The sequence below is a fragment of the Cervus canadensis genome, chromosome 1 (genome assembly GCF_019320065.1).
Source record: "Cervus canadensis isolate Bull #8, Minnesota chromosome 1, ASM1932006v1, whole genome shotgun sequence".
NCBI classification, from domain to species: domain Eukaryota; kingdom Metazoa; phylum Chordata; class Mammalia; order Artiodactyla; family Cervidae; genus Cervus; species Cervus canadensis.
In genome coordinates, this window is record NC_057386.1 from 33,461,158 (window position 1) to 33,476,895 (window position 15,738).

Sequence of the window (15,738 nt, forward strand, 5' to 3'; positions counted from 1 at the left end):
GTGGTACGGAGTGTGACCCTCTTTATTTACAAAGCTACCTCTATGTGCTCAAGGCCCGCTCACACCGCTTCGAGGCGCGTGGAGCAAAGGAAAGGCCCCGCCTCCTCTTGCCGTAAAGCGAATACTTCAAAGTGTTGCCTGTCCTCGACGAAGGCAGGGTCGTCGGTGTCGCAAAGCTGAAAGTGTTTGGGCACCACCCCCAAGTCGTAAAGGTGCCTGCGGCAGTCGTTTCTTCCACTGTCGCAAAAGCTCCCGGCGCGTCTTCGCCCCTCTGGAGCCACTCCGTCACCTCGCCCGTGCCGTAAAGCAAACCTGCCCGACCCAGTCGTCCTTTCTCTTCCCACCGTAGTAGTCCTTAGTTCCCTACTCCGGGATGCTTTATTGCCCGGCACTGCCGTAAAGCATATCTGGCCCCAGCCCCCGAGTCCTATTCCCCCAGGGCGTCCGTACACCGCGGTTGCCACGGTGCCGCCAAGCGCGGCTGTCGCGCGGCCCCGGTGTCAGCGGCGATGGCGGCGGGGTCGGGTGGGAATGGGGGCTCCGGGGGAGGCCCCGGGCCGGGGCCGGGTGGGGGTGGTGGCCCCGGCGGGAGCGGCCCAGGGTCGGGGTCCGGCGGGGGTCTGGGCAGCGGCGGGGAGCTGCACCCGCGCACCGGGCGCTTGGTGAGCTTGTCGGCCTGTGGGCGTACAGCGCGGCGGCAGCAGCCAGGCCAGGAGTTTAACCACGGGCTGGTGTTGAGTCGGGAACCCTTGCGCGATGGACGCGTCTTCACCGTCCGCATCGATCGCAAGGTGCGGAGCTGGGGCCGCGGAAGCGAGATGTGGAGGGTGGTGGGAGGGGACCAGAAGGCGATGGGGGAGGACAGCTAGGGTAGCCCACATTACCGGATACCGAGAGGGAACCGCTAGCCAGGACACCAGGTGATGGGCAGGAAGGGAGCATGAAGCGGAAACATTAAGTCACAAAGAAGGAGACAAGGAGAGCTTGAGTTTTGTCAAGACCCAGGAGCAGGGAAGGGACACGGGGCCCCACCCACTATAATGATTAGAGAACAATCCTACTGCGATAATTTCTGGGAGATGGAGGATGGAGAAATGTCAGAGATGTGATGGAAGAAGAAGAGAGATAACCAAGAAAAGAGCAACCATTGAAGGACAAACGCATACCGATGGGGACAGAAAGATGGGTGAGGAGAGATACTCGAAGCAAGAGATGTGTGTGCCTGTGCAGTGATGAGGCGGAAATGCCAGGTGCACAGAGGTAGAATTTGAGAGGAGAGAGAGTTTGGGTGCAGCCAGAGCCTAGGAGAGAGGCCCAGAGAGAGCGAGCAATACACCAGCAAGAATAGAGAGCTGTGAATTTTACTGGTTGAGGGGCCACAGAGACCAGAGCAGTTAGAGATGGCAGGAGGCTGGAGCCAGGGAATTTAGCCAGCTTGGTGAGCCAGCGTGGGAAGTGCATGGGCTCATAGACAGCGTGCACCCAGAGTACAGAAGAGAGTTGCTAAAGGAGAGCAAGCCTAATCATTCCCTGAGACCAAAGTCCAGGAAATACTTTCTGGGACTGGATCTCTGGATTGGGGATGCCTCCTATCTCAAGAGAGCAAAGCCCAGTTAGCTGTCTGAGAGGTGGGAAGAGGGGGACACAGTGACCTGTGAAATGTGGGAGACCCCTTCGTAGCCCATCCTGAGCCACTGTCCACCGCCCCATCACAGGTCAACTCCTGGAGTGGCTCCATTGAGATTGGGGTGACGGCACTGGATCCCAGTGTGCTGGATTTCCCAAGCAGCGCCACAGGGCTGAAGGGGGGCTCGTGGGTAGTGTCGGGCTGCTCGGTGCTGAGGGATGGACGGTCTGTGCTGGAGGAGTATGGGCAGGACCTCGACCAGCTTGGCGAAGGGGACCGTGTGGGCGTGGAGCGCACGGCTGCCGGGGAGCTGCGGCTCTGGGTGAACGGGCGGGATTGCGGCGTGGCTGCCACGGGCCTTCCAGCTCGTGTCTGGGCCGTCGTGGACCTTTACGGCAAGTGCACCCAGATCACTGTGCTCCCCCCTGAGCCGGGCTTCAGCCCCCCTACTCCCAGCCCCACGCCTCCCCTTGAGCCCTCTGCCCCCCCTGAAGATTCTGCCTTGGCTGAACAGGGGACCTCTGGGGATGAAGGTGAGAATGCAGCTAGGGCAGTGGTGGGGGGATGGGGCAGAGGGAATGGCTGAATGAGCGGGGGTGGGGCAAGGCAATGACAGGTGAGGCTGGGTGTGGGCTGGGAGAGCAGGGGCTAGCGGAGGGGTCTCCTGACTGTGGTCCCTGCAACAGGGGCTGAACCCTTATTCCCCTCCCATTCCACCTGGTCCCCAGCCTTCATGGTATCCCCAGCGCAGGCCCGACCGGAGACGTTTCCTAACAGCCTTGAGTCGCATAATGGTGAGGGTTCCTGGGAGGCCTGGGAAGGGGAGCGGGACGTGAGGTGGACAGGGGGGCACCTCAGGAGAGGGGTAGGGAAAGCATGGTGAGCCTGAGACCGAGAAGACTCATTTCTGCTTCCTTCCTGTGTCCTGCTGTTGCAGACTTTGCCAGCATGGAGCTCTCCGAGGTGGTGAGCAATGCCATCCTGTCTGCGTACAACGGGGGGCTCCTAAATGTGAACCTGAGCTCCCCCCCAGCAGGGGAAGCACCGGGGCCTAGCGGTGCTGCCACCTCGCCCATTGTCACCTCCAACGATGCTCTCCTTTTCCATGAGAAGTGTGGAACCCTCATCAAGCTCAGCAACAATAATAAGACTGCTGAGCGCCGCCGGCCCCTGGATGAATTCAACAACGGGGTTGTCATGACCAACCGCCCGCTCCGGGACAATGAGATGTTTGAGGTGTGCAGGGTGCTGGGGCCTGGCCAGTGTCTCACCCTCTGGGAACTAGAAATGGGGCTCGATCCCCAATGCTAGAAGAGGGTGGAGGTGGCCTAGGGAAGTGCAAAGGGCGGAGAGATTTTTTTTCTCTGCATTTACATTTCCCCTCTCCCTTCCACTGTCATTCCACCCAAGATCCGCATCGATAAGCTCGTAGATAAGTGGTCAGGCTCCATTGAGATTGGTGTCACCACCCACAACCCCAACAATCTGGAGTACCCAGCCACCATGACCAACCTGCAGTCAGGTACCAGCCCCTGGCATGGTGGGGGTGTGGCCTGTGGTCACCAAGGTGCAGGGAGCCCATACCCTAACCAAGGTGTCTGCTTTCCCAGGCACCATCATGATGAGCGGCTGTGGGATCCTGACCAATGGCAAGGGCACCCGCCGGGAGTACTGTGAATTCAGCCTGGATGAGCTACAGGTGAGGGTGGACACAGCGCCGGCCTCTCTCCAGGGGCACCCCAGTATATACCGAGCAGTCCTGCCTGGGCCCTGTGCTGTCTGACCTGGAGCAAGGAAGGCCCTTTATCTTTTGTCTGAAGGTTCCTTCTGAGAAGGGCTTCCCTGGTGGCTCAGACGGTAAAGAGTCTGCCTGCAGTGCAGGAGACCTGGGTTTGATCCATGGTTTGGGAAGATCCCCTGGAGATGAGAACAGTTACCTGCTCCAGTATTCTGGCCTGGAGAATTCCATGGACAGAGGAGCCTGGCAGGCTACAGTCTGTGGGGTCACAAAGAGTTGGACACAAATGATTGACTTTCACTTTTCCTTCTGAGAAGGCAGGGCTGCCCAACTGTTAAGCACTCAGATTTTGCAGTCAGGTGGGTTCCATTCTTCTTTTAGTTTGGCCTTTGGTGGTGGTGACCTGCGGCCAGAAGCTCATTTTTTTGGGTAGTTTTTTTTTTTTCCTTAATGTCTGAAAATGATCCTGTCAGTACTATTTGATAGAGTGCCGTGAAGGTTGAGTTGGTGTTGATAAAATAGTTTAACATAGTGCCTGACTTGCCTTGAACATTCGGAGTGGTCTGAGATGCATGGGAACCAGTTGGAGCTGTTCCCCTGTCACATCGGTTGAAGGGAAGGCTGGAGGACTACTCTGTTCCCAGTCTCCAGGACAAGTCTGGAGCTCAGCTGTCAAAAGATTCCAGGTTTTTATTTTTCTGCTTTGAATAGGAGGGTGACCACATTGGTCTCACAAGGAAGTCCAACTCTGCCCTGCACTTCTTCATTAATGGCATTGATCAGGGTAAGGAGAAGTCAGAGAGAGCCCCTGGGCCAGGGCTTTCACTGAGGGGGGGTCTATCTCATTTTCCCTTTATTGATTCTTCTCCCCTCCTCCCATGCACAATGAGACGGCCATCATTCCTCCATTCCCCGTGCCTTCCACTCCTGCAGGTGTGGCGACCCCCTTGACACCCCCAGTGGTGTATGGTGTGGTGGACTTGTATGGGATGGCCGTGAAGGTGACCATCGTCCACAATAACAACCACAGTGACCGCCTTCGCCGGAACAATGCCATCCTGCGGGCTCTGTCCCCTGAGGGTGCTCTCCGCCGGGCTGCTCCTACAACCCAGGCAGAACCTGAGCGCCTGCTCTTCCACCCCAACTGTGGGCAGAAGGCAGCCATCACCCACGAGGGACGCACTGCCCTGAGGCCCCAGTATGGCCCATGGGGTGGGGAGAAGCCTGCGGAGGGGCTATAACGGGATTGGGGGAGGGTGGGCAAGTGGGAGGCAGTGGGAGTCTGGTCGGGGGGCCTCCTGGAGTGTGGACCGTGGGTGCTTGACTTGGGCAGTGGGTGTCACCTGGGCGTTGCAGGGCTGAGCTTTGGAGCACTGTTGGGGGGGGATCTGAGTCCCCACTTGCCATGCCCTCAGTGCCACCGACGACTTCAATCACGGCGTGGTGCTGAGCAGCAGAGCCCTGCGGGACGGAGAGGTGTTCCAGGTGCGCATCGACAAGATGGTGGACAAGTGGGCTGGCTCCATCGAGATTGGCGTCACCACCCACAACCCTGCCTACCTCCAGTTGCCCTCCACCATGACCAACTTGCGCTCTGGTGAGCTCCCAGGAAGGGCAGGCCAGGATAAGATGCTGGGGGGAAGCTGTCCCTGTTTTCCAGACCCTCTTTCGCTTGTCACGTTTGCGATGACACATTGAGTGCCTGAGGCATGCCATGTGTACAGGGCCTGTGGTTGGCGTGAGAACTGCAGAGTTTTCTGGCTCTGCCCTGAGAAGAAAAGGCAGGCTGGACTGGTAGCTTCCAGCAGTAACTGGGGGACTACTGTGTAAAGGAAAGAAGCCTTGGCTTCCTCTTCATGACTTCTGCCACTCGTTGTCCGCTAGGGACTTGGATGATGACAGGGAATGGGGTGATGCACAATGGGACGACCATCTTGGACGAATACGGGCACAACCTGGACCGACTCAAGGTGGGAGACTGGGGGAGCCGCCACCTGTCGGTAGCGGGGAGGCAGGCCAGGTGGGGCTGCTGAAGGACCAGCCCAGACAGGAACTCGGCCTGACTCCTCACTCCAGCCCCGCTTCTTCCAAGGCAGGGGACACGGTGGGCGTGGTGCGGCGGGAGGATGGGACTCTCCACTTCTTCGTCAATGGCATGACTCAGGGTCCCGCTGCCTGGAATGTGCCCCCAGGAGTCTATGCCGTCGTGGATCTCTATGGTCAGGCGGCCCAGGCCACCATTGTGGACGACGTGGGTGAGGGCCGGGCTGGGAAGGGGCTGGGGTGGCCTTGGGAGGCCTCAGAGATGGCTGTAGGCCTAAAGGGTGATGTCCACTTGCAGAGGTGCCCCAAGTCCCTGAACCACTCCCTGAGGGGAACAACCAGGTGTCCCCAAGCTCCCCATCGTCTGGGGCTGGGGGCTCGGACCTCCGCTTCCACCAGCTGCACGGCAGCAATGCCGTCATCACCAACGGGGGCCGTACTGCGCTCCGCCACAATTGCCGCAGCGAGTTCAATGACGCCATCGTCATCTCCAACCGGTCAGTGTCTGGACTTTTATGTCCCCACTTCCCTACTGCTCAGCATCAGCCACCCAAGTGGGGCCTGTCTGATGGCCATTCTCCTGGCAGAGCCCTGAGAGATGGCGAGCTGTTTGAAATCGTCATTCAGAAGATGGTGGACCGCTGGTCAGGCTCCATTGAAGCTGGTGAGGGGCGTGTGTGTGTGTGTGTGTGTGTGTGTGTGTGTGTGTGTGTGTGTGTGTGTGTGTGTGTGTGTGTGTGTGTGTGTGTGTGTGTGTGTGTGTGTGTGTGTGTGTGTGTGTGTGTGTGTGTGTATACATGTGCTGGGGAGGTGCTGGCTGCCAGAAGCTGGGGCCTTGGCTCTGACCCACCCCTGCCTCCTTCTAGGAGTGACCGCTATTCGGCCGGAAGACCTTGAATTCCCCAACACTATGACAGACATTGACTATGACACATGGATGCTGAGGTTGGGCTGTCTGCTTTGGCAGCCAGCTTGGTGGAGCTGGCTGGGATGAGGGAAGCAGGGTTTGGGGCTTATGGTAACTGTAGACCATGACAGACCTAGGTGGTCTGGCTGTTCCCTCCCCCTAGACCCTTAGAGTAGCTTCTACTTTTGCCAGGGGGGTTCCCAGGGTGTAGGAGACAAGATTGGGTCTCACACCCCAGGTTAGCATCCCAGTCCAAGGCCCTGGACGATTCCGACAAGCAGAGATGGGGCAGAGGCCTGTGTGGGGAGGAAGCTGGGAGGCCGACCTACCCGTTCTGTTATCCCTGCAGCGGCACAGCTATCATGCAAGATGGGAACACCATGCGCAACAACTACGGGTGTGATCTTGACGCACTGGGCACTGGCGCCCGCATCGGTATGATGCGCACGGCCAAGGGCGACCTGCACTACTTCATCAACGGCCAGGACCAAGGCGCTGCGTGCTCAGGCTTGCCTCCCGGTAAAGGTGACTATTCTGTGGCTTTCGACCTGCCACCTTCGGCCCAGCCCACCCCAGGCTATTGGGCTCCTGACACCTTCTGTTCTTACCCAGAGGTGTATGCAGTAGTGGATCTGTACGGCCAGTGCGTCCAAGTGTCTATCACCAATGCCACCGGCCCCATGGACAACAGCCTGGCGACCAGCAACACCGCCACTGAGAAGTCATTCCCCCTGCACTCCCCAGGTTCAGCCGGCAGGGAGGGAGGGGGGAAGGGCTCTGTCTGCCTGCGGTGGGCCTGTGGGGTGCAGCCTCCAGGTCAGGCAAGCTGTTCAGACAGACTGGCTGCAGCAGTGGTAGACCCAGGGGCAGGGGGAGGGCTCAGCCTCTGGTGGGGAGCTGCCAAGAAGAGGGGAGGAAGTTCCACCTGGACACAGGGCCTGGATGCTTCCCTGCCACCAAAGGGTTGGGACACCATCGCTGGGCATGGCAGGTTTGGGACTGAGTCCTGCTGTGGTGAAAGAGGTATCAGAGGTCTTGAGGGAAGACTGGAGGTGGGACCATCATGTCAACTTCCTGCTGCATCTGAAAGCCTCGCCCTATCCTTTCTGAAGCTTGCTGCCCCAATCCTCCCCCTCCTCTGATGCTGTCTTCCCACAGTGGCTGGCGTGGCCCACCGATTCCACAGCACCTGCGGCAAGAACATTGCTCTGGAAGAAGATGGCACTAGGGCGGTGCGAGCAGCCGGCTACGCCCATGGCCTCGTCTTCAGCACCAAGGAGCTCAGGACTGAGGAAATCTTCGAGGTGGGCTGTGGCGATGTGACCCAGGGGGCCACCAAGCCTCCATGGCAGGGCCAGCCTGCTTCCCATCCTCCTGCAGTGTGCTAAGGGCTCCTCTGCCTCCCAGGTAAAGGTGGAGGAGCTGGATGAGAAGTGGGCCGGCTCCCTCCGCTTAGGGCTGACCACGCTAGCGCCTGGGGACATGGGGCCCGGTGCGGGCGGGGGCCCGGGACTGCCTCCCTCCCTGCCAGAGCTCCGGACGAAGACCACCTGGATGGTGTCCAGCTGTGAAGTGAGGCGCGACGGGCAACTCCAGAGGATGAACTATGGCCGGAACCTGGAGAGGCTGGGGGTAAGGCAGCCGACCCCGGGGCCGGGGGTGGGCCTGGGAGGGGGCAGTGGGGAGAGGTGGGCTGAGCCCTCGTCCTTGCCACGCCTTGGCCCTAGGTGGGAAGCCGTGTGGGCATTCGCCGAGGGGCAGACGACACAATGCACGTCCTGGTAGACGGAGAGGACATGGGTCCTGCAGCCACCGGCATCGCCAAGGTAGACCCCAGACCTTCTGTGGGTCTGGAGGAGGATCGAGGTTCTCCGCTAATTCCTAACCTCGGTCTGTGTGCCCCCAGAGTGTGTGGGCTGTGTTGGATCTATATGGGCCAGTGCGGAGTGTCTCTATTGTCAGCTCCACCCGTCTGGATGAGCCAGAAGGCACTCAGCCTCCTTCCCCCAGCTCGGACACCGGCAGCGAGGGCGAGGAGGACGACGAAGGCGAGGAGCATGGCCTGGAAGTAAGAGGTGGCAGCAGGAACCACTGGGCTCAGGGATGGACTGTTGGTGGGCCATCAGCCACCAGGTCATTTTCGGATTCCCTGATCTAGTCCTGGATGGGCAGAGGCTTATTGGCAGGCTCTATGTCCATCCTGGTGGGGTGAGTTGGTTTTGAGTCGGCACCCCGAGTAGCTCAGTCTCTCCTCCTTACCAGGGCCAGAACCAAGTGGCCATTATGCCCACAGCCCTCGAGTTCCTGGAGAACCATGGGAAGAATATTCTCTTGTCCAATGGGAACCGTACGGCTACGCGAGTGGCCAGCTACAACCAGGGTATCGTTGTCGTCAACCAGCCCCTGGTGCCCCAGCTGCTGGTCCAGGTGGGCCACACCTCCTTATCTGCAGCTCCTCTTGCTCCAGGTGACCCAGGGCCAACTTTCCTGCAGAAAGGCTTTTTTTTCCCAAGTGGAGGATGAAGTGGAAGGCATGCATGCCCCTTAGCTTTCTGGGTGTTTGCTCATACCCTGTGGTGGGAGTTGCAGATCAGTACCCACCTGAGTACCTCAGTACCCACCTGAGGGCTGTGATGAGGGAAGCAGTGCAGAGGGGCTTGGGGAGGCCAGGAAGGCTCCTGATCCTGTATGTGGGAACGGGGCATGCTTTCCAGGGGAGGGGGCGTTATGCTGTGAAGATGTCAGTTAGGTAGGTGAAGGAAACCCCCGGGGACAAGAATCCTTTAAAGGCAATAGCAAGACCAAGGCTGAAAGAGGGAAGGACACAAACAAATTGGCCATTCCGGGTCCCTCCAGGTATCAGAACGGGCTGCATCCCAGGCTGCACTCTGGGGTGCCGTCTTCTCTCCCTGGTTGGGGGTGAGGAGCCCGGTCCTGCTGGGTGGGGGACCTCTTTGCAGGAGGCTGTGATTGTGGAGCAGTTGCCTTCTCCCCAGGTGCGGATAGACTTCCTGAACCGGCAGTGGACATCTTCCCTTGTCCTGGGAGTCATCACCTGCCCACCGGAGAGGCTCAACTTCCCTGCTTCCGCCTGTGCCCTCAAACGGGCAGCCTGGCTGCTGCGGGGCCGAGGGGTCTTCCACAATGGCCTTAAGGTGGGTGGGGAGCAGGGGAGGGCCCTGCCTCTGAGAGGGAATGGCACATTGACCAAGGGACAAGAGGGGCCCCGAGCCCTGGAGGTAGGAGCACAGGTGTATAGTGGCCCTGTAGCAGGTGGGCAGAGGTGTGAGTGCCATTACCTGGACAGTCTCAGGCTCACTGCCTCCTCCAACATCCCTGCCATTGAGAATGTCACAAGGGGAGAAAGGGAAGGTGGACTTTAGATAACTGAAGCAGCGGGCAAGGGTAGAGGCAAAACCCAGGGACTGGCTGTCGAAGCTTAGTGAAGGGCGGCGGTGGCTGCTGCCAGTGGGGAGTCTGATCTCCCTGAAGACAATAGGTCTTTCCTCCTAGATCTGTGAGAAATTTGGGCCGAATCTGGACACATGTCCAGAAGGCACCATCCTGGGACTGCGGCTGGACAGCTCTGGGGGGCTGCACCTCCATATCAATGGAATGGATCAGGGGGTGGCTGTGCCGGATGTCCCCCAGCCCTGCCACGCGCTTGTGGACCTCTATGGGCAGTGTGAGCAGGTGAGTGGCCGTGGGAAGAGTGGCACCTAGGAGGCTGGGTGGTCCTAGGAAAGGGGAAGCCGGTAGTTCATGGAAGGGATCAGCAGGCCCTGAGGGCTGGTCACACCCTGACTGACCACCCCTCTCCTCTGCAGGTGACAATCGTGAGCCCTGAACCAGGGGCTGCCAGTGGGAAAAGTGCTGGAACCCAAGGGGACATGGAGAAAGCTGACATGGTGGATGGTGAGCCAGCCCAAGGGGCCAGGATCCCACCTCACCCTGACTTTGTACTTCTGGCTCCAGCCCCGGTGACATGGGCCCACTCTGCTTCCTCAGGTATCAAGGAGAGTGTGTGCTGGGGCCCACCGCCCACCACTAGCCCCCTCAAAAGCTGCGAGTACCACGCCCTTTGCTCCCGTTTCCAGGAACTGCTGCTGCTTCCTGGTGAGTCCCCAGGCCCCCAGAACCTGCCTTATTCCCAGCCCAGCCCAGGGCCATGGCCAGAGCCCCAGGAATGCGTGGCTGAGACCCAGGGTGGGGGCCATGCCACAAAGTCTGCTGCTCACTCTCCACAGAGGACTATTTCATGCCTCCGCCAAAGCGTAGCCTATGCTACTGTGAGTCTTGCCGAAAACTTCGAGGGGACGAGGCCCACAGGCGCCGTGGGGAGCCCCCCCGTGAATACGCTCTGCCCTTTGGCTGGTGCAGGTTCAACCTCAGGTACATAGGGGGAAGGATCGTGTGCCTCCTGCACTATTCTTTGCCCACCTTGAGAAAAGGTCCTGAGAGGGTGTGTAGAAGACAAAACTTCCTGTCTGGGGAATGACCTTGGGGAGCCAATGACCTTTGTCCTATCTGTCTACCTGCTAGGGTGAACCCCCGCCTGGAGGCTGGGACGCTAACCAAGAAGTGGCACATGGCCTACCATGGGAGCAATGTAGCGGCTGTCCGGAGGGTGCTGGACCGAGGGGAGCTGGGGGCAGGTACACAGCGCCAGCAGAACCAGAGCAGGTGGGCCTGTGGGTGGTAGGAGGGCCACCCTGACCCAGCTCTCCTCCCTTGCAGGCACTGCTTCCATCCTGAGCTGCCGGCCCTTGAAGGGAGAGCCTGGGACAGGGTTTGAGGAGCCTGGAGAGAACTGTGCACCCCCCCGGGAGGAGCAGCCCCCTCCAGTGCTGCTTTCTCCCTCCCTCCAATATGCTGGGGCTGAGACCCTGGCATCCAAAGTGCAGTGAGTACACGGGAGGGGGCCCAGGGCCACATGGGTCTCCATGATTCCCTCCTGTCCACCTTGTCTTCCTAGTTCCTCAGTCTCCAGCCAGCCCTTCATTCACAGTCTTTGTACAAGTACCATTTATTTTGTTCTATCACAAAGAACAAAGAAGGGAACCCAGTTATTTAGTATTTTTAAAGGTGACAAGTAAGTACTATGGAAGCGAAAAGTAGAGCAGAGTGAAGTGGATCAGGAGTGTGGTTGGAGCATACAAGTAGATGTCATTAAAAAGGTGAATCCGAGCAGACACGGGCAGGACGGAGTCAGTCGAGCAGGCATTGGGAGGAAGACCATTTCAGGTAGAGATGAGGCTGCAGCCAAGCCCCTATAAGGAAAGAGTGACTACCAGGAATAGAAGGGCCTGTTGCTAATTGAGGTGGTTGCAGTTGCCAAGGGGCAGAGGTACTGGGGGCCAGAGGCCTCACTGCCCTATTTTTGCTTGTTACCTGACAGATTCCGGGACCCCAAATCCCAGCGGACGCACCAGGCCCAGGTGGCGTTCCAAGTGTGTGTGCGCCCTGGCTCCTACACCCCGGGACCCCCTTCCGCGGCCCTCAGAGAGCCTCCCGACCCTCACTTCAGCCCAGCCGAACTTGAGTGGGTGACCAAGGAGAAGGGGGCCACGCTCCTCTATGCCCTGCTGGTACGGGTGGAGTGAGGGGCGAGGCCGCACCACTACAAGCACAGTTGGGCCTCGGCCCCTGGACTCGGAATGATGACTGCCTCCAGGTCATTCCAGCGCCCCGCGACATGCACGGTGCTCAGCCTGGCAGATGCACAGAAGCGTGTGGGCAGGCTCTCAGACTAGCTGGGAAGCGGAGCTTGGCTCTGTGCCCCGGCGGAAGGGGACGTCCCTCCCTCCGAGGTGAGGGTGTAGCGGCGAGCCCGGCCGCAGACCCCGGGAAACCCTGTCCATGCACTGATCTGGGGAGCCTGACTCCCCGCGACTCCTCCCCCATACACTTAATTTATTTCCGTTTCTGTTCCCTGGTTACTGTGAATCCCAGAGGCGTCTCCTCGTGCCCCAGCGAAGCTGCTTTTCCGGCCCGGGCAGGAGTGGGGAAGGCGGGGGCCGGGGCTCGGGCCTCTGTACAGTTGTTACTGACTCTGATTTCTAAGGAGCCAATAAACGCAATCTAAGAGCAGTCGCCTCGGCCCCTCTTTCGCGTGCCTCTCGCCCACGGGAGGCGCTCCGTACCCGCCAACTTCGGGGGCTCCGCCCGCTGGGCAGGCCGGGTCGGGGAGTCTCGCGGGGCACAGAGGAGGAGTTTGGACGCCACGGGCACCCGTCGCCCGCACTTCCGTCTGCGCCGCCCCGCCCAACCAGCGAGCCCACAGCGGCCCGACTCCGGAAGGATTCGGCCCAGCGGCCGGATGTGACGCCTCGGCCCTGCCGCTCGAGAGGCCGCGGAGAAAGCGACGAGAAGGCGGGTAGGGTGGGGCGGGCGCCCGGGTGGCTGGCAGGGGCGGGAGCGCGGAGGCCAAGACCAAGGCTCGCGCACGCGGAAGAGCCACGCTGCGAGCCCGGCCGGGCGGCGGGCACGTGACCGGGGCGGCGGGCGGTGGCTTCCGCCTGAACCCGGCGCGCTCCCACTGAGCTGCCGCCTCCCCGTAGGCCCAGCCAGAGGTCTGGCAGCCAGCGACAGAGCCGGGCGCCCAAGGCCCGACCGTCCCCAGCAGCACCATGCCTGCGCTTCTGGAGCGTCCGAAGCTGTCCAACGCCATGGCCAGGGCGTTGCACCGACACATCATGATGGAGCGAGAGCGCAAGCGGCAGGGTGAGCCGGGCCCAAAACAGGAGGACGCACAGTTCGGGGCGTACCGCGCTCCACGGTGACCCCCACCCACGGGCAGACCAGTGAACGGCGGCCGAAGCCAGAGGGACAGCCAGCCCCGTGGTGATGGTGGTGGGAGTTAAAAGGCCACGTCTGGAGCTGGGAAGGACCTTGGAGAGCACCTAATAAACCTCCCGGTTCCAGCCCCCTCACAGTGATGAAGCCTGTTCCAGAGCACTGGGATAACCAGTTTTTGCTGGTCTTCAGTTATTAATGTTCTGATATTTTAACACCCTGCCGCTTGTCCATTCTGCATCTTATTCCAGAGGAGGAAGAAGTGGACAAGATGATGGAACAGAAGATGAAGGAAGAGCAGGAGAGAAGGAAGAAAAAAGAGATGGAAGAAAGAATGTCACTAGAGGAGACCAAGGAACAAGTAAGCAGTCCCTCCATCTCTCCCAGTTCTTTCTTCTCTTGGCTCTCCTGCTTTCATCTTCTCTCCCCTCCCCAGATCCTGAAGTTGCAGGAGAAACTTTTAGCTCTGCAGGAAGAGAAGCATCAGCTTTTCCTGCAGCTCAAGAAAGTTTTACATGAGGAAGAAAAACGGAGGCGAAAAGAGCAGAGGTGAGATTAAAGAGCTAAAAATAAAATCGAGGCCAAAGTGTAACAGGGATCAGGTAACAAAAGACCAGTGTTTAATGGCAAATGGGAAGGGGAGTGTGTGGGGGTGGGGACACAACAGACTTGTCTTTGACCCGCTTTCCTTTTGCTCCAGTGACCTGACCACTCTGACATCAGCAGCATACCAGCAAGGCCTGACCGTTCACACTGGAACTCACCTCCTCAGCATGCAGGGTGAGGGTTAAGAAACTACTGGTCAGAATGGGCCCTCCTGGGGGTTGCAACATCATGAAGCACCCCTCTCCCTCTCTAGGGAGCCCTGGAGGACACAATCGCCCAGGCACCCTCATGGCAGCTGACAGAGCCAAACAGATGTTTGGACCCCAAGTGCTTACGGTAAGAGGAGGACTGGGTGTCTAGGCTGAATTTTTTTTCCTACTTCCACCCAGACCCTAGCATCTTCACCAGCCAGCACTCAAGTCTCGAGTGTGTCTACATCCTGAATAGGGAAAATGGGGGTGCAGTCACTTGAATTTCTGCTTCATGGAGTTTACAGGCAGTGAGTTCCTCATCTTTCCTTCTTAGACCCGGCACTACGTGGGCTCAGCAGCTGCTTTCCCAGGGACCCCGGAGCATGGGCAATTCCAAGGTAGCCCGGGTGGCGCCTATGGGACTGCTCAACCCCCACCTCACTATGGACCCACGCAGCCTGCCTACAGTCCTAGTCAGCAGCTCAGAGGTGAGGTGGGAAGAGGAATTTTCCTCAAGACCCAAAGGGAGGAGTGTTGAACAGGCTACAAGGAGGTTCTAATGGTCTCCTGCCTTCCTCAGCACCTTCCGCGTTTCCTGCAGTGCAGTACCTATCTCAGCCACAGCCACAGCCCTATGCCGTGCACAGCCACTTTCAGCCCACCCAGACAGGTGATGGGAACACTCCATGCTGGGGTCCAGTTCCATGCGTCCTACCTTCCTCCTTTCCCCATTCTCTACTCACTTCACACTCTTCCTTCCCCACCTAGGGTTTCTCCAGCCTGGTGGTGCCCTGTCCTTACAAAAACAGATGGAACATGCTAACCAGCAGACTGGCTTCTCTGACTCAGTGAGTAGAGCCTTGGAAAGTCAAGGGCTGCCTATGCTAAGGGGAGCCTCAGGCTGCCTCAGTTGCTGACACTGTTCTCTGCAGTCCTCCCTGCGTCCCATGCATCCCCAAGCTCTGCATCCCGCCCCTGGACTCCTGGCCTCACCCCAGCTCCCTGTGCAGATGCAACCAGCAGGAAAGGTAAGGTTGGTAATCAAGTCCCTCAGAATCCCTGCATTGCAGGCAAACAGTATTGGGTAGGGTAGGTGGCCCCCACCCTGTTTTCCCTTCCCGTCCCTGGGGTGGCTCTCTGGTGTGAAGTAGAGAGGAGGGCGTGCACACTGACAAAGCCCTCCTTTCATCACCGCTGCCAGTCGGGCTTTGCAACCACCAGCCAGCCTGGCCCTCGGCTCCCCTTCATCCAGCACAGCCAGAATCCACGATTCTACCACAAGTGACCATCACATTTATCTTCAGCCTCAGCCCCAACCCCTGCCCTTGGGGAGGATCCCTGGTGTCCCAGTACCACGCCAATAAAATCTACCTGCCACTGCCCCTGGCTGTTTGTGTTGCCTCCCACTGGACTGCTTGGAGGGTGGGCAGTGGCTGGCAAGAATCACAGGGTGACAGCAGGGTTGGTTGTAATGAACTGAGCAGCGGAGTTCATTCAACCTGTACTCTTCAAATTTCCAAATAAATACCCATTTAATTCGAAAAAGTACCTGAGTTGGGGACTTCATATTAAACTTGTAGTTTTATTCAGGTTCGATTTTAACAAATGTGTCGGGGAGAGAGCCCGCAGGAAAGGATGAAGCCCATGGGAGCAGGGCCCTCCCAGATGCCTGAGGAGGGGGCAGGTCCCCTCCCCTCTCCTCCTCTTCCCTCCCCATCTAAAGGGATCTGGGGAGAGACATAGGCAGGGGAGGGGGCTGGTCCCCAGTCTGTGGGGGTGGTGCTTGGGATAGAGGGCTATGGAGGAAATAAGGGGTCAGATCAGGTAAGAG

General features: G+C 59.1%; 2 protein-coding genes across 13 annotated transcripts; both read left to right on the plus strand.

Moving 5' to 3' along the window:
- Positions 1-310: 310 nt before the first annotated feature.
- On the plus strand, positions 311-12,405 carry NEURL4 (neuralized E3 ubiquitin protein ligase 4). 9 transcript variants are annotated; one of them, XM_043475620.1, is made up of 29 exons: positions 311-791; positions 1,716-2,160; positions 2,314-2,421; positions 2,565-2,863; positions 3,038-3,149; positions 3,238-3,326; positions 4,077-4,149; positions 4,299-4,563; positions 4,781-4,962; positions 5,250-5,335; positions 5,442-5,616; positions 5,707-5,905; positions 5,996-6,072; positions 6,275-6,353; positions 6,665-6,834; positions 6,928-7,059; positions 7,474-7,619; positions 7,723-7,947; positions 8,043-8,141; positions 8,222-8,383; positions 8,578-8,742; positions 9,312-9,470; positions 9,829-10,008; positions 10,143-10,230; positions 10,324-10,431; positions 10,563-10,707; positions 10,858-10,970; positions 11,053-11,218; positions 11,714-12,405. In XM_043475620.1, exons 1-29 carry the CDS (start codon positions 510-512, stop codon positions 11,916-11,918), a joined length of 4,734 nt encoding a protein of 1,577 aa, XP_043331555.1. In that variant the 5' UTR covers positions 311-509; the 3' UTR covers positions 11,919-12,405. The 9 variants fall into 9 exon arrangements, with proteins under 9 accessions (XP_043331555.1, XP_043331545.1, XP_043331568.1 ...); XM_043475610.1 differs by having other exon boundaries at positions 312-791; positions 6,665-6,840; XM_043475633.1 differs by having other exon boundaries at positions 312-791; positions 2,356-2,421; positions 6,665-6,840.
- A 139-nt stretch (positions 12,406-12,544) lies between these two features.
- GPS2 (G protein pathway suppressor 2) lies at positions 12,545-15,287 on the plus strand. 4 transcript variants are annotated; one of them, XM_043475825.1, is made up of 11 exons: positions 12,547-12,691; positions 12,876-13,038; positions 13,362-13,471; positions 13,547-13,659; positions 13,811-13,890; positions 13,970-14,052; positions 14,242-14,395; positions 14,488-14,577; positions 14,676-14,755; positions 14,840-14,940; positions 15,109-15,287. In XM_043475825.1, the coding sequence occupies exons 2-11, from the start codon at positions 12,945-12,947 to the stop codon at positions 15,269-15,271; spliced, it is 1,068 nt and encodes a 355-aa protein (XP_043331760.1). In that variant the 5' UTR covers positions 12,547-12,691; positions 12,876-12,944; the 3' UTR covers positions 15,272-15,287. The 4 variants fall into 4 exon arrangements, with proteins under 4 accessions (XP_043331750.1, XP_043331760.1, XP_043331769.1 ...); XM_043475845.1 differs by having other exon boundaries at positions 12,549-12,691; positions 14,840-14,935; XM_043475815.1 differs by having other exon boundaries at positions 12,545-12,691; positions 13,362-13,659.
- The last annotated feature ends 451 nt before the right edge of the window (positions 15,288-15,738 follow it).

What these genes read in the sequence shown, in the direction of transcription:
- NEURL4 (XM_043475610.1), top strand. Translation starts at nt 510, where the DNA reads ATGGCGGCGGGGTCGGGTGGGAATGGGGGCTCCGGGGGAGGCCCCGGG. An exon ending in CGCACTGCCCTGAGGCCCCA is followed by an intron (nt 4,564 to 4,780) that starts GTATGGCCCATG and finishes CCATGCCCTCAG; the next exon opens with TGCCACCGACGACTTCAATC. An exon ending in GCCATCGTCATCTCCAACCG is followed by an intron (nt 5,906 to 5,995) that starts GTCAGTGTCTGG and finishes TTCTCCTGGCAG; the next exon opens with AGCCCTGAGAGATGGCGAGC.
- GPS2 (XM_043475815.1), top strand. Translation starts at nt 12,945, where the DNA reads ATGCCTGCGCTTCTGGAGCGTCCGAAGCTGTCCAACGCCATGGCCAGG. An exon ending in TCCTAGTCAGCAGCTCAGAG is followed by an intron (nt 14,396 to 14,487) that starts GTGAGGTGGGAA and finishes TGCCTTCCTCAG; the next exon opens with CACCTTCCGCGTTTCCTGCA. An exon ending in CTTTCAGCCCACCCAGACAG is followed by an intron (nt 14,578 to 14,675) that starts GTGATGGGAACA and finishes TTCCCCACCTAG; the next exon opens with GGTTTCTCCAGCCTGGTGGT.